This window comes from Bidens hawaiensis, unplaced genomic scaffold (assembly GCF_021521415.1).
Source record: "Bidens hawaiensis isolate Kalapana, Puna unplaced genomic scaffold, B.hawaiensis_p1.1 tig00037592_1, whole genome shotgun sequence".
In the NCBI taxonomy this organism is placed as follows: Eukaryota; Viridiplantae; Streptophyta; class Magnoliopsida; order Asterales; family Asteraceae; genus Bidens; species Bidens hawaiensis.
Window position 1 is genome coordinate 46,285 of NW_027496559.1, and position 17,476 is coordinate 63,760.

Below are 17,476 nucleotides of genomic sequence, written 5' to 3' on the forward strand. Positions count from 1 at the left end.
CACACAACCTGACATCAATTGCATAATCTGTGTCAGTAGATGATTCACTTGATGATATTGCACAGATAACACGAATGTAGACACGTAATTCGTGCAAAGTAAATGAACGTGCATTGTAACATTTCGGGTTTTCCGTTCTCTTTCGGTTTTGTAATCATTACCCAAACCGGGTTCGGTATTTAGTCAATAAATTTTGTCATTGTTTAATATTTTATTTATTAAAATTTTCCGTTCTCTTTCGGTTTTGTAATCATTACCCAAACCGGGTTTTCCGTTCTCTTTTGGTTTTGTAATCACATACAAAATTTACCCCTAAACTAACTTTAATTCCCTTTCGAACCATCAACGATAGATTGAGAACCTGATTGCAAATAATATTCAACCTCTTTCCCTCTTCCTTTTCCCTCTCACTGCCGATGCAATACACCCCCCCCCTTCTTCTTGATCCGTAAATAACGGCCTAAATCACGAAATTGATTATGCTAAATCAATCTACAATCATAAACAGGTGTACCGACACTTTAATTTTAGTAAACATTAACGAATTGACAGCAATTGACAATGATTTCGCTCATCACGAACCGCGGCTCAAATCCCCTTCATAAGACTACATAAACTCAATCATTTTGCAATTAAACTCGTCCACACCCTCCTTACTACATCGCGACCCAAACCCCTAAGTCTAATACCCCCTACGCCACTGTTAAGATCCAGTTTGCATTCAAGATAAGAGACGCAAACCCTATTCTTCGTTCACCCTCTACACATCATAATTTACAATAATTAAACATTGATTCATAATCGTTTTTAATCAATAAACAAAAACCCAAACTCTAATTTAATCAACTTTGAACGAATTGAACAAACCCAGATCTAGGGTTCGTTTGATTTGGGGGCGTTCTTACGACTACCTGTTTTTGTTTTATGAAAGCTATTTCTTTCAACAAGTAAAGGCACCAGCCCAACGGCTGGTGCGTGTTTGTTTAAGACCCTCAGAACCGGCCAGGCGCGGGTTCGAACCCCCTGGACGCGGTTTGGCATATATTATTTTTAATTACGTTTTCCATTAATATATTACTCATAAATATCAACTAATAAATGTTAATTTTTGTCGAAACCAAACCTCTAAGTCTCACGAAACCAGGTTTTGATAGTTTTATTTAAATCCTTTTAACCAAATTTTTACATCTATTATATATAATACAATATTAAATAAACATTATTTTTATAAACCAAACCACTTTAGATTGTTCATAATAAATCTTCTTTTTAAACCTCCACGTTAATATATATTACATAATATTTTACTTAACAAGTAATATTTATCTTATTTATCAAAGATAATTAATAATAATAATAATAATAGTAATAATATTAACATTATTAATCGCAACAACCGTAGGAACATGATAATAAGACTAATTACACATTAACAACCATATTGAATCTCAAAAACCATCATAAATCTTTGTAATTCGTTGTGATTATATTTAATTCTTGTTATCATTAACAACTAAGAATATTTGTTGGTAAACCTCGAGGAGTTTGATCGTTTTCATCATAATTCATTTTATTATCTCATCATCACCTAATCCACACGTTGAGGTGAGTTTACATATCCCCCTTTTTCATCTTTTAAATTTTGGGGGTGGCATGTATACCCTATTTAAATTACTTATTTTTATTTCCACATCTATTCAAAACACAATTCAATATATGTTTATGTGTGATTATTGCATGCTCTATGATAATGCTCAATGTGCTTAATTGTTTATTTTATGTTTGGTGGTTGGTATCTCATCCTCATATATTCTCATCTAGTATGATTATACATTTACCCAAGTACATTGATTTCGTATCAATAAGAACGAGTCCACATCTATTTAGTTGTTTACATTTTCATAAGAATTGTAATACTCATATTTACATATGAATTATGATTTATCTATATATATATATATATATATATCAACTCAAACTTATGTACTCTCACCAACATTTGTGTTGACAAACTTTATTTTTATACATGCTAAAGGTACACGTAATTTACATTGTTCAAGATCGAAGAAATTAGTTTTACCTTAGGATATTTTTCAAAATATAAAACATGATGTAATTGTTGTTTATTATTGAATTCATGTACTTGTTTAATGTTAATGAAATTAAATAATTATTGTCGCTTTAATTAGTGTCATCTGAGCTACTGACCAATAAATACGTTACTCCCCGGCATGTTCCGCCTTTTGTCGCGATGTGACAGATTGGTATCAAAGCCAAAGGCTACAAGATAGGTGGTTAGATATAACAGCCTAGTAGCATGCTTGAGGATGATTCGTGGGACGGATATGTAGTAACTGTAAGAGGGACGCACTTGTTTACCGAACCCTTGACACCAAGGCTTGCGAGCCTAAGCAAGTGCAATGCACATAAATATCAATCAACCGCGAGACCTGGTTGCCTTCCTGGAGTGTTCGGTAAGGGTGTGGAACTTATTAGACCAAAGAATATCACACCAAACGTACCCGAATCTGCTACCCTCATTGTATCAAACGTGGTCATGTGACGATCGCACTCTTAAATCAACGATGAGATTTTTGTTTAAATATTCTTTTTATTTTGTTAAGAATGAAATTTGTTTTTTCAAATTATCAATTTCATCAATACTCTAAGTTAAGGTTATTAAAATTGTATTTTGTATTCTCATGAATTTTCACAAAACTTGAAATTTCACATAGTTATACAATTTTTCTTTTTCCAAAAACATAATAATTTTTTTTTCACGTGTCGTCATTGTAGCATGTCTTCTTCCCGCCTAAGCAACCGTAACCGCGCACCGGCAAATCTGGCCGCAGTATGTCGTCCCGCATTGCTAAAGGCATCGTGGAAGCCCTCCCAGCGATCATCTCTCAATTGCAAACTGTGAATGCTTCTTCATCATCCACAACTCCGAACCCAATTGCTTACCCCCTCAAACAATTCAAAAGTGCCAACCCGCCCGAATACTTCGGTATCGAAGGTGCTACCATTCTCCACCAATGGTTCGAAGAAACGGAGAGCATATTCCTCCATTGTGAATGTCCTGAGGACAAGAAAACCACTTACGCCTCGAGCATGCTCAAGAATAAAGCCCTCAATTGGTTGAACGGTGAGAAGCGCACGCTTGGCGCTGAGGTTGCCATGGCCTTGCCATGGGATGACCTCAAGAAACTCATGCTCAATAAGTTTTTCCCGAAACATGAGCTTTGGAAGTTGGAAGAGGAGTTTTGGAATTTGAAACAAGAAAGTGGAAATGACGCCATCTACAACGATCGTTTCCATGAACTGAGCCTTCTCATCCCTCACATGGTCACTCCGCTTGAACTTTCAATCGACAAGTACATCTCGGGTTTGCCTATGCAAATCTAGATTCCGTCCTAAGTCGTGACCCTCAAACCCTCCATGATGTCGTCACCTTAGCCGGTACCCTCACCGAGAACCACGTTAAGGCCGGGACCTTGACGCGGGAAAATTCCAAGAAGCCCACATCAAAGCCCACCAAAGAACCCAAGCCCGAATCTTCCAAACCCGAGTCTTCCAAGCCCGAATTCCTCAAGCACAACAACTCTCCTCATTACCGCAACAATAAAAGAAAGTCCAATTCCCATAATTATGTCTTCACCCAATCGCAAGCCCAACCCACCAAGAAGCCCTACACAGGACCCCACCCATTATGTGATACGTGTAACTTTTACCATTCGCCTAACCTCAAGTGTCGACAATGCACCCATTACAATCGATTTGGTCACCTCTTTACCACATGTCGTGAACGCAACCAACTTTTAATGAAACCATTTACCTCACCTCTTACCCAACCCCAAACTTTACCCTAAGCTCAACCGTTTACTCAATCACCCTCAACTATGAGAGCTTGCTACAATTGTGGAGACCCCAACCATTATCGCAATGCATGGCCAAGACTCGCACACATGAACCAAGTTCAATCCTACCCAACCCAAACCACTAAATATCAAGCTTACCAAGCCCAAGTAAATCAACTTCATCCAATCCAAGTCCAACCCATTCAACCAATTCAAGTCCAACCCATTCAACCAGTTCAAGTCAACCAAACCTTGATCAACCAATTAACCTCAAATGACCAAGCTTCTCAAGAACAAGTGTGTTACATCAACGGTTCCCAAGTTTAAGCCTAACCCTTTATGAAGACATGCTACGCAAAAGACGCTTCTTTTATTTAGTTCTTTTCATTTAAATCTAATGAATTAACTTCATTAAATATCCCGTTTTATTATGAATGAAAATTTTGGTTATTTATAATGGTATTCAATCTCTCAATTATTCCTATTATGTCGTTTAGCGCACTATTTAATGTTACACTATTTATTATCTTGATTTAAGTGGTCTATGACCGGTTATTTACCGGGACTGTGTGCATGGTGATGTGCATGGTTATCTAATAGTATCGTATTTGTATCATAAACTACCTATGACAGATTTCCTACAAACGTTTTGGAAATTGAGACTGTGAACATGTGTTGTGCATAGTTATCTAATAGGAGTCACATGTACAAATTTTATTTCGATATTTTAATGCATAACTACCCAAACCTTCCAAACTCACCTCAATCTCGCGCCACTCCTTTTCTCGTTCGATTTTATAATCTCAATTTCGAGCCTCATATGTTATTATATTTCTCTAATCATGTGATTCGTTTGTTATGTGAACCTGTCTATGTGAATACTTATTCGTGAATTTTGTTTTCATCCTAAGTATTTCGATTCAAATTTCCATTTATCTATTTAGTTATTATTACTGTTGACGATTAACTTAGTAATTTCTCTTTATTTTGCAAAGTTGTTACTAGCTATTTATGCTAATCAAATTTCACTCATTTATTTATTTATTTTATTGCTCTTGCTCTTGCTCTGATAGTTTCATTTATTTATCGACTTAAAATGTTTATTTTTTTTCATCTACATTGTTTTTCGAACCCGCACAACGGGACGAACTATGTGCATCATGCGACGACCTAAATAATTATGAGTGCATGCATAATGATCAAAGTCCTCGCATGGAACTCGTAGTGAATACGGTTGTGTGTCATAACTCAGAACCGAGGGTGATTTTGGGTAACGATACAAATGTCGATGTGATAAGGGCATGGTGGATACGCCGCCGGTACATCCTATATATAAGTGTCCTTATCATGTTATCCGTTTGTAACATTATTTGGGTCACCTGAAGATCTGTGTTATATATATATATATATATATATATATATATTATAAAAAATAGAGATCTCTTGGAAATTACCTTCCTTCTTTATGTTATGTTTTTCTTTAATTTCGGGACGAAATTTCCTAAAGTAGTGAATGCTGTAACATTTCGGGTTTTCCGTTCCCTTTCGGTTTTGTAATCATTACCCGAACCGGGTTCGGGTTCGGGTATTTGATCAATAAAGTTCGTCATTGTTTAGTATTTTATTTATTTATTTATTTTTATTTGATTATAACTATGTTTCATGTACAAAATTTACCCCTCAACTAAGTTTAATTTCCTTTCGAACCATCAACCATAGATCGAGGACCTGATTGCAAATAATATTCAACCTCTTTCCTTCCTCCTTTTCCCTCTCATTGTCGACGCAATACACTCCCCCCCCCCCCTCTTCTTAATCCGTAATTAACGGCCTAAATCACAAAATTGATTATGCTAAATCAATCTACAATCATAAACGCGTCTACCGACACTTTAATTTTAGTAAATATTAACGAATTGACAACGATTTCGCTCATCATGAACCGCGCTCAAATCCCCTTCATAACACTATATAACTCGATCATTTTGCAATTAAACTCGTCCACACCCTCCATACTACATCGCGACCCAAACCCCTAAGTCTAATACCCCCTAAGCCGCTGTTAAGATCCAGTTTGCATTCAAGATAAGAGCCGCAAACCCTATTCGCCGTTCACCCTCAATACATAATCATTTACGGTAATTAACCATTGATTCATAATCGTTTTTAATCAATAAACAAAAACCCTAACTCTAATTAAATCAACTTTGAAAGAATTGAAAAAACCCAGATCTAGGGTTCGTTTGATTTGGGGGGCGTTCTTACAACTACCGGTTTTTGTTTTATGAAAGCTATTTCTTTCAACTGGTTAAGGCACCAGCCCAACGGCTGGTGCGCGTTTGTTTAAGACACTCAGAACCGGCCAGGGGCGGGTTCGAACCCCCCTGGACGCGGTCTGGCATATATTATTTTTAATTACTTTTTCCATAATATATTACTCATAAATATCAACTAATAAATGTTAATTTTTGTCGAAACCAAACCTCTAAGTCTCACGAAACCCGGTTTTGATAGTTTTATTTAAATCCTTTTAACCAAATTTTTACATCTACTATATATAATACAATATTAAATAAACATTATTTTTATAAACCAAACCACTTTAGATTGTTCATAATAAATTTTCTTTTTAAACTCCACATTAATATATATTACATAATATTTTACTTAACAAGTAATATTCATCTTATTTATCAAAGATAATTAATAATAATAATAATAGTAATAATAATAACGTTATTAATCGCAACAACCGTAGGAACATGATAATAAGACTAATTACACATTAACAACCATATCGAATCTCAAAAACCGTCATAAATCTTTGTATTTCGTTGTGATTATACTTAATTCTTGTTATCATTAACAACTAGGAATATTTATCGGTAAACCTAGAGGAGTTTGATCGTTTTCATCCTAATTCTTTTTATTGTCTCATCATCACCTAATCCACACGTTGAGGTGAGTTTACATCTCCCCCTTTTTCATCTTTTAAATTTTGGGGGTGACATGTATACCCTATTTAAATTACTCATTTTTATTTCAACATCTATTCAAAACACAACTCAATATATGTTTATGTGTGATCATTGCATGCTCTATGATAATGCTCTATGTGCTTAATTGTTTATTTTATGTTTGGTGGTTGGTATCTTATCCTCATCTATTCTCATTTAGTATAATCATACATTTACCCAAGTACATTGATTTCGTATCAATAAGAACGGGTCCTCATCTATTTAGTTGTTTACATTTTCATAAGAATTATAATACTCATTATATACATATGAATTGTGATTTATCTATATATATATTTATATATATATATATATATATATATATATATCTCAACTAAAACTTATGTACTCTCACCAACATTCGTGTTGACAAACTTTATTTTTATACATGCTACAGGTACAAGTAATTTACATTGTTCAAGATCGAAGAAATTAGTTTTACCTTAGGATATTTTTCAAAATACAAAACATGATGTAATTGTTGTTTGTTATTGAATTTGTGTACTTGTTTAATGTTAATGAAATTAAATAATTATTGTCGCTTTAATTAGTGTCTTCTGAGCTACTGTCCAATCAATATGTTACGCCCCGACATGTTCCGTCTTTTGTCGGGGTGTGACATGCATCTGGTAGTGAAAATCAAGAAGCAAAGTGGAAATATACAATAATTTCAAATAGATTTTTAAACTAACGTGTTTTGATCTGAATCCCTATCTGACCCCGCACTGTTCTAACCAGAAACATGTTCTAACCGGACCCATTTCTACTTAAAACCGTACTTAGACGAAACGAACTAAAATAGCCCTTTGTATCAACTCATTACGACCCTAATTTGGTTTTACACATGACCCGAGCTCGTTTGACTCGACTTGTTGCCGATCTAACCATAAATCACGTAGTATGTTAATTTTTTATAGTTAAAATGTATATCAATATCTTACTCAAATTAAAGACAATAAAATGCTCGTTTTTATAATATAATTTTTTTAAAAAAAATATTAATATGTGAAAAAGTTATGGTCTCATAAAACGTCGTGTGGGTAGTTATTTTTGAATAAGGGTTAAATGTATAACTCTTATATAAATTAACAAAAGTTGTTGGAAGTTAAAATACCAAACTTGTAAATTCAAATATAAAAGCTTGTAGATTTTCTCAAATGCTAGTAGCGTTTAATTATAATGTTTTTTCCCCTAACCTAAAAGCTTCAAGTTCTTTCAACCAAACAAGAATTTTTAATAAATATTAGTTTTTTTTTAAAAGCTTAAAGTTAGATGCTCATAAAAGCTCTCTATTAAACATACCCTTCATAACTGTTATAGGTTGCATTTTACAATATGTAAATATATTATACAAACCCGTCAGTATACAACTCAAAAATACATACCTAGAAGATGCACTTATTAAATGTCAGCCAAGACAATTTTTATTAAAATTTTCAGTTGGTTTAAATTATAATAAGCAATATTGTACAATGCACAATGTAGAAGATTGGTATACAGTTACCAAACCAAGAAGTGTAGGAGGTTTGGGTGTAACTCCAAGAAGTAACCAAAAATTGTTTTGTTGGGGTCATGGTGTGGATTAAGTACAATGCAAACACGACAAAAAAATCTTATAACCATCTCTTATACAATTCATAGACAAATTCTAGGAAACATCTGGTTAAAAGTTACACCGTCAGCTAGTTAAATCACTAATTTTCCATGGAAAACATGACGTGGATAAAAAGCTTGTTGATCAATTACAATATTACCAACAGGATATACTGAATGCGATGATAATGACAGTCGGTTATCATGGTTGGACATCTATGCAAAATTTACCAACTAATTAAGGATGGATATTCTATAAATTAAAATGATCCGCGTGGTGGAAGAATTTCTTCCTGCACGTCCACTGTGGCACCCCATTTGCGAGAAGAATGCAAAATGTTTGCATTGGGGCTGCACTCTCAAATATGAAATAACCGCACGCCATGAAACATTTTTTTGTGTGGATATAGTGGGATGTTTGTCGGAATAACTAGTATGGTAATGTCGGAGGTAAAATGAGTGAGATGAATAAGTTGTGATGTAGCGGTGACTAGTTATATATGTGAGAATAATAGGGTATTATCCTTGCGATATTCTACTCAATAATATTGGTTTAAGATGCCATGTACTTCTAGATCTAAAGATGATCCCTATATATTATATATATTATACAAATTTATAATGCATATCATTTTATGTAACACAAAACAAACCCCGGTGGTCTAACAACCAATAATTTAACATATTATTTATTTGTTTTAACACATGACATCCTTGAGAAGCTTGTACCTACGGGTAGCGGTCCTCGGTGAAGGAGCTCCGGTGGGTGACTTTCCTTTATCTGAATTACTCTCTTCGCCGTCTTGTTGCTTGATCTTGTTACCCGAATACTCTGACCGGTTGCTAACTCCGGTGTCCACTTTTGAGTTTGGTTTCTTCAATGAACCTCGATGTTTAGCAGTTTGTGTTTCATCTGTTAGGCACCAGTTACACACCTCCGTCGGCTCTGATGATTCGCTGTAACTGTTGCTGCAGTACCTATATGTTAAACATGATGTGAACTATTACCAAAGATTGTGTGTGGGAGACAAAGATACGGTGGTCGTGGGAAACGTACGAGTGTTGGAAGCGGTGGTGACACTTGGTACAGCGGATAATCTTGTCAGGGAATCCCACGTCACCACACATACAACACACTCTTTCAACCTCTTATCATTTCTTACTTACCAACCCTAACAGCATCCACAACAACAAACATTCACAAACCGCCACGTCAGCGTCATATCATATTCCAAACTTTTCTTAAAAACATCAACTTTCTTTCAAAACAACAAACCTCCACAAACACCCACATCATCACCTACCTTTATAATTAATTTATATATAACTTAATTACTTTTACAATATATTAATGCTTTTTTCCTTTAAAAAATAAATACGTTGATATTTTAAAAATTAAATACATTTAAATAATATAATATAATTTAAAAATTAATAGATAATAAATTTGTGGTAAATCAACTACTTGAACAAAATATAAAATGATTTTTTATTATTAGTTTATTTCTTCCAAGACTAAAATAATATTTATATTTATAATAAAGTTTTCCCTTTATCTTCTTCTTGGTTAGGTAAAGCGGTGCCTGCATCTATTTTCATTCCAACCAAAACTTGATTTAGAATCCGATCGAAGATTGTCGTTTTTGATTCATTTGAGGAAATCAAGTAAGTGTTTCAAGTTCTTTCTTATGCTTAATATTGAAAACGATTTTTTGGGTTAAATACAAAAGTTGATATTTGGGTGAAAACACAGATCTTGTTGAATCAGTGATTAGGGTTTCGATTTCAAAGGAATGGAATTTGAGGGAACGAATATTGCGATGGACGATGGTATTTCGTTTTTGAGTTTGATGATTTTGGATGAAAGGGCGATGGTTATGGAAGAAGGAGAGAGGGGTTGATTCTAAAATCTGAGGATGAACTTAAGAGAGCAGGTACATAGATGTGTTTGTGTGTGTGTGTGCGTGCGTGTGTATATATATATTATGTATCTGTGTGTGAAAGCAATTCTGAGCGGTTGATTCTAAAATCTGACCTTATAATATGAAAATAAAAATGTGTTTATGATGTACTAACAAGAGTAAGGGTGGGAACATAAATTTTTATGTATGATTTATATAAATATATGAAATCAAACGATTCTAATAAAAAATTGGAGAGATTGAGAGTCAAGAGAGTTAGCGATTAGATTATTGAAAGAAAGTAAATCGAACATAATCAAACCCTAAAGACTCTTTTTTAAATAAATTTGAGTCCGGTTCTCTCAGTGTTTTAATCCAAACTTCGCCAATGCTAAATAATAAAGACCCTAAACATAGGCTTTATATACTTTTTTAATGTTGTAAAAGACCTGGAAAGAAAGTATGGTGTGGGACCCACCTGTGGAGTTCGGAATATGTAAACGTGTGAAGCCGTGAAGGATTTGTACATACATGTTGCTAGAAATCGTTTTCAGTTATGGGAGAAGGAGAGAGGGGCCAAGGTATATCCAAGGGTCAAGAATGGTGGATAGAAAATGACTCTTCTGTCCCTGTTACAAAACCTTTCTTTAATGTTTTCAACTACTTTTTGTTGACAAATTTATTTGTTGCTTGGAAGGTTTAGTATCATTAGTGTCATTTAATAGGATAAAACTTCACTTGCAGGTAAATTGTCAATTCATACACAGGTGGTGAAGTAGATCAATTCAAACAATTAATAAGAGTTATAGATTAAGTTATTCTACAAAAAGAAACAAAAATGAGAATTATAAGAAGGATTTGTACCTATAAAAAAAACCCTTCAAAATAATTTAAAAAAATTAATAAAAAAATCATTACTCAAATATTAAAAAAAGCGAAAAAAGTAAAAGTAAAAATATGTTTCCATTGTCTTTCTCGTTCTCGTAAAAAAACAAAAAAAACAAAAAAAAACACAATGGCAAGTGAAAAAAGTCGTGTTTTTTTGTTTATCATTGTGTTTTATGTTTATTTCGTCATTGATTGTGTCTTTTTCTTTGACATTGTGCATTTTTTCTTTATAATGTGTTATATTACTCAACATTGTGTTATATTTTGTTCGGCATGTGTTATATGTTGCGATTTATTGTGTCTTTTTTAGTTACAATTGTGTCTTTCGTTCATTTTCGTCATTGTGTCTTTGATCGTCATTTTTTTATTTACTTTGTATTTTTTTTAAACAGGAATGATGGCAGAAACATTTTTAGTTTTTTAATTTTTTTCGTTTTTTATTTATATTTTAAGTTGATTTTTTTAATATTTTTTTTAATTTAATTTTAAGTGATTTTTTGTGTGGTCACAAATTCTTTTCAAACTTCTCATTTGTCTCTCTTTGAATTTTAACTTTACCCGTTATAAGATACAGAGACAAAATTTTTAAACACTCAAAGATTATAAGTTCAAATGTCTTATTGTACAAAGAATTTTGTCTTTCAAAAAAACAACAATTAATAACAGGGATGTCTAAGGGATTATTAACATGACTATATCCATTAACATCTAAGCTAAGTTGATGAAAGATAAAAAGAGCTGTAACCGACAATCAAAATAAGTTAACTCAAACAATACCAATGGTTTTGATTTTTTGTTTTCGTAAAAAACGAAATTCTGGTTCAATTTTGGTTTTGCCTGTAATTAATACTTGAATGAACTGAATATTTTGAGAAGAATAAGTTATTGCATTATTTCGTGGTGATGTATATTTACTATAACATTTGCTATTTTTCAAACCCGAAAATCTGACCCGTTTAAAATTTTGATTTTCATGAAAGATTATTTTTTTTATTATGATATTTATCATTGATTTGTATTTGTTAAGTTAAAACATGAATTTCAAAGCTATATTATTATTATTATTACTACTGTTAATATAATTTTTGACTCATAAATAATTTATTTCAAGTTATTAACATTATTTTTATATGTGTAAATACTTGAATCTATGTTCTTTTCATTGTAATCGTCAATTTGGCGCGTTGAACCGGGTTTGTCTAGATTAACATTTTAACATGTGACATAAATAATTATAGTTATCTTAAATTAATTTTTATCCTAAATATTTTATATGGCATCTTTTATTAAAAGAAAATCATCTTTCTAGCATATTCCAAACAAAACTTTTCTCCAAAACTTACCTACTCCCTCATTGTCATCATTTTCTTTTTGCTCGTTCTTCTTCTTCACTCTCCAATAATAATTCTTAATGGAGTTTTTAATTTATATTTTTATGTTTGTTTATCTCAAGATCACAAGTTAGGTATAAAGTTTTGTTCATATTTTCTTAACTTTGTTCTTCGTTTCTTCTTATTTCTTATTGTTATAATGGTTCTAAGGCCATCACCTACTTATGTTAATGATCCATCCTAGTCTATACACTAAGGTGTATAGGGTGAAGGAAATAAAGAACATAAGATTGCAAGATAATCCTTAATGGTCACACCTTAAAATGTTCTTACTTTCTTGAAGTTTTTGTTTGTTTTATTTATTTTGATTAAAGAACCACTAGGATTTTGATATTACATGATCGAACTTTTTGTATTTATCATACCAAAAGTGGTTCATAATTTTCTTTATCAAAATTCATTCCAAAGCATCAAAAACATTCTTGTTTAAAATTTTCCATATTTGACAGCATAATTGTTCGACAAAGGTCGAGCAATAACTTGGTCATAAAAAACTGTAACGATCTAAGGAAAAATCCTATCATTAACTTTATTGGGTTACCTTTCTAACGACTATTTATTTGTATTTTTATTATTTCGTATGGCTTTACAATCATTATTTTAAAATTAGTGCGCAGATTTGTACCATTTGTGAAGATTGACTGTTTTAGACTATCTCGGCTTCGAATCTAAGAAAACTTTCTGAAGAAAAGTTGTTCCTTTCACATTAATGTAGCTAACTGGAGATTTTTATAATTGTTGAGATGTTGATAAAAACAAACGCAAGAAGTGCACTATGCGTGAATTTTTTGCGTACAGATTTCAAGACAGGCCAGAAAGCTACCCACTGATTTTAAATGGCGAAAGACTGACTCAGCAACTGTTTGTAGATTCGTACACGATGATAGGGACTCAAAGGTTGCATTGTGTATGCACACAACAAAAAAATCTTAGGTCTGAAACTTATGAAAACCTAAGAAATCTACATTCAGCTGGAACATCTGACGTTTCTTCTCCAGGGCAACGTATTATTTTACCTTCTTCATTTACCGGAGGAGCTCGGTATATGATGCAGAATTATCTTGATGCAATGAGTATATGTAGATGGTTTGGTTATTCTAATTTCTTTATAACCATAACATGCAACCCAAATTGGCCGGAAATCAAATGATTTTTACGAAATCAAAATCGAACGTCCGAAGACAGGCCCGATATATTATGTAGGGTATTTAAGATGAAGCTTGATTCATTAATGAAAGATCTGAAGGATAAAGCTTTGTTTGGGAAGCTTCAAGCTGGTATGTTTTATTTTTGTAGTTCATGATAACATTGTTTTGTTAACTTATTGTTCATTATAATTATCAAAATTAAGATACCAAAACACTTATTTTAAGCATATATTATCTTTTTTTTCAATAACTTATCTAATTCACAACTACTTATATCGTGCAGGCCGGATGATGTTTGGGAAAAGAATGGAAGCATTTAATTGATGGCATTCTATACAAACAACAAATAGAGCAGAAAAATAAAGGTATCAAATGTTTTTATTTTATTTTTTATAAATTGTTAATATATTAACAAATATGTTTATAAAAAACGTAATTGTTTAACAATTTTTTTATTCCCTACAGATTTGTTACTTTCAGAAACGCAACTAAAGAACCTCGCTTTACTTGAAATTCAAAACTTCCTACTACGAAATAATTGTAGTCTACGTTGTTTTCCCACCATGCCTTTCCCTGATGATGATTCAATTTCTGCATCAACAAATCGTTTTATGAACGAAGAACTTACGTACGACACACATCTTATGACGGGTGAGTTTGAACGACTTTATAATTCGTTAACAGATGAGCAACGTAATGTGTATAACGAGATAATGGAAGCAGTTGATGCAAATATTGGGGGTGTTTTCTTTGTTTATGGTTATGGAGGGACGGGATATGGAATACTTTATCTGCTTCCATACGATCGAAATCAAAAATCGTTTTAAATGTTGCCTCAAGCTGTATAGCATCTTTGTTACTTGAAGGAGGTAGAACCGCTCACTCTAGATTTCTAATTCCTATAAATCTAACTGAGGATTCTACCCGTTCAATAACAAAAAATCCAGATATTTGCAACTTAATGAAGCAAACTGATCTGATTATCTGGGACAAGGCTCCTATGATACATAAGCATGCATTTGAAGCTTTGGATAGGAGTCTCAAAGATGTTTTAAAAGGTGTTAACCGTGATAGTTCTCGACAACCATTTGGGGGGAAAGTTGTTGTTTTTGGTGATGACTTTCGTCAAATACTACTCGTAATACAAAATGGATCACGTAGTGATATTGTTAATTTGTCACTTTGTTCGTCACATCTGTGGTCCAATTGTAAAGTTCTTAAGTTGACCAAAAACATGAGGTTAACCTTCAGATGTAACCCATCAGATTTTGAAGAGGCCTCCCAGTTTGCAAATTGGTTTTTGGAAGTTGGTGAAGGTACACTTGGTGGTGATAATGATGGTAATTCCGTTATAGAAATACCCGATGATCTTTTGATCGGTGATTCTTCTGATCCAATTTTGGAACTTATTGATTTTGTTTATCCAACATTATTGGATAATTTTAATGATATTTCTTATTTCCAAGAAATGGCCATACTTGCACCCTTAAACGAGGTTGTCCAAGATATTAATGACAGATTTTTAACTTTCTTTCCGATAGAAGAAGTTGAATGTCTAAGTTCTGATAGTATTGATAACTCTGATAGTGTTGGGCCTGGTTTCGATCCAGCATTGCACTCACCGGATTTTCTAAATGGTTTGAAGCTTTCTGGTATGCCTAATCATAAATTGGTTCTAAAAGTAGGTGTGCCAGTAATGTTGCTAAGGAATATTGATCAGAAAAATGGTTTATGCAATGGAACAAGATTACAGGTTATTCAATGCGGTAGGCGTTTTATCGAAGTAAAGGTTATTTTGGGTACAAACATTGGTCATCGCACTTACTTAACTTGAAGTACACTAACTCCTACAGATAAAAAAATTACCATTCAAGTTAAAAAGAAGACAGTTCCCTATAGCGGTTTGTTTTGCAATGACAATTAATAAAAGTCAAGGCCAATCCCGTTGGAATATATCTTCGACATCCGGTGTTTACACATGGTCAGTTTTATGTGGCTTTATCCAGAGTGAAGAGTAGAGCCAGAGTTAAAATGCTTATCTTAGATAAGGAGGGTAAAGTTACAAATCAAACTACAAATGTGGTTTATAAGGAACTGTTTAGTAATATATGAAGTTGTTATTTTTTATCGATGGACTTCATTGTAAAAGTCGTTTTATTTTCCTTGGAAAGTTATCTTTAATAAAGATTTAATTTTGATACATACGATATTATCAATTGTATATTCTATTATTGTTAAAATATGTATGTATGAATTTTGTTTTTGACTTTCAAATTATCGCTTGATGTTACGAGATTTAATTATTTCCACAAGTGGCGCCCAGGGTCAATAACCTAGTAAAAAACTGTAACGATCCAAGGAAAAATCCTATCATTAACTTTATTGGGTTAACTTTCTAATGACTATTTATTTATATTTTTATTCTTTCGTATGGCCTTACAGTCATTATTTTAAAATTAGTGCGAAGATTTGTACCATTTGTGAAGATCGACTATTTTAGACTATCTCGGCTTCGAATCTAAGAAAACTTTCTGAAGAAAAGTTGTTCCTTTCACATTAATGTAGCTAGCTGGAGATTTTTATAATTGTTGAGATGTTATTGATATTTTTAAACATTTATGAAATCTATGACAGAATCTGTCCAAAAACTGATTTTGTTTTTCTTGTTTCTTTTTCAACTTCTAGTTGTGTTATATGTTTCGTTGACTTTTATTTATCCAACACATTCAAAAGAAGCCTTAGTTGGATTTAGAGATTTTAACATTCGTTAATTCGGCTCCGATTTGTATTCGTTTAACATGTAAACCGACCCGTTTTGTAAACCGAAACATATGATATAATCAAAATTATGGAATCTATGTTACAATATTGTTTTACACTTGTTGGGTCTCGAAAACATCCTTTTCGGTCCTTAAAACGCCTTAAAACCACTTAAAACGAACTTCATGGGTCATATCTGTCATTTTCAAAGTTTGAAAATATCTGGTGCCCAACCCCATAGCGTGGCGCGATGGGGGTGGCCAAGCCCCATCACGTGGCGCGATGACCATCAGGTGCAACAGCATGTTTTCTTGTTTGTTTGTGTCTTGTCTTGACCCCTTTGCATGCAAACTCTTGTTATTATCACACATACTTGACCCTTATCATTACCCTATATAAACACCATCAATAACATCATTTTCCCCTGCTACAACTCCAAAATCTCTCTCAAATTCAAAGATCTCAAGGTTGTTTTAGTTATTCTTGAAGGTTTGACTTCCAGAAGTCAAAATGAGTAAAGTCTTTCATTTTAAATAGCTTATATACTCTTATTAATACTTGAATATGGTTATACAACATATATATAATATACACCCCTTTTTACCTTTGGTGGTCACTTCCCCGGTCTCGGTCAGTGGAGTGTCGGGCCTCGTAAGGCAAGGCTTTATAGAGGACTTTCGTAGTCTATGATATATATATACTTATTTAACTTGTTTATACATATTAAACATGCTTAATTATGCTCATTTTAGTTTGTTTATCATATTTATGATGTTCTATGGTTAAGGGTATGAAGAGACTAGCCTCAGTTTAACCGTAAATAGCTCTAAACCGTAAACCGAACTTGTTTACTAGTTTTGTTAAATAATTGTTTAAACATGTTTATTGTTAGATTTAAGTTTCTAAAATCATTTTTATAAG

General features: G+C 32.9%; 3 protein-coding genes across 3 annotated transcripts; 2 read left to right on the top strand and 1 right to left on the bottom strand.

Moving 5' to 3' along the window:
* Positions 1-9,065: 9,065 nt before the first annotated feature.
* On the bottom strand, positions 9,066-9,610 carry LOC143589491 (uncharacterized). The gene is made up of 2 exons (XM_077070239.1): positions 9,525-9,610; positions 9,066-9,445 (listed from the first exon to the last, which is right to left on the bottom strand). The coding sequence occupies exons 1-2, from the start codon at positions 9,593-9,595 to the stop codon at positions 9,166-9,168; spliced, it is 351 nt and encodes a 116-aa protein (XP_076926354.1). The 5' UTR covers positions 9,596-9,610; the 3' UTR covers positions 9,066-9,165.
* Positions 9,611-13,860: 4,250 nt separating this feature from the next.
* On the top strand, positions 13,861-14,622 carry LOC143589487 (uncharacterized). Its single transcript, XM_077070236.1, has 2 exons — positions 13,861-13,924; positions 14,261-14,622. Exons 1-2 carry the CDS (start codon positions 13,861-13,863, stop codon positions 14,620-14,622), a joined length of 426 nt encoding a protein of 141 aa, XP_076926351.1.
* A 134-nt stretch (positions 14,623-14,756) lies between these two features.
* LOC143589489 (uncharacterized) lies at positions 14,757-15,629 on the top strand. The gene has a single exon (XM_077070237.1). The coding sequence runs from the start codon at positions 14,757-14,759 to the stop codon at positions 15,627-15,629; it is 873 nt and encodes a 290-aa protein (XP_076926352.1).
* Positions 15,630-17,476: the final 1,847 nt, after the last annotated feature.

Excerpts from the sequence above, each read along its gene's own strand:
- LOC143589491 (XM_077070239.1), bottom strand. The coding sequence starts at position 9,595 with ATGTGTGGTGACGTGGGATTCCCTGACAAGATTATCCGCTGTACCAAG. Across the intron at positions 9,446-9,524 it reads CACCACCGCTTCCAACACTC|GTACTGCAGCAACAGTTACA; the intron begins GTACGTTTCCCA and ends TTTAACATATAG.
- LOC143589487 (XM_077070236.1), top strand. The coding sequence starts at position 13,861 with ATGAAGCTTGATTCATTAATGAAAGATCTGAAGGATAAAGCTTTGTTT. Across the intron at positions 13,925-14,260 it reads GTTTGGGAAGCTTCAAGCTG|ATTTGTTACTTTCAGAAACG; the intron begins GTATGTTTTATT and ends TATTCCCTACAG.
- LOC143589489 (XM_077070237.1), top strand. The coding sequence starts at position 14,757 with ATGAAGCAAACTGATCTGATTATCTGGGACAAGGCTCCTATGATACAT.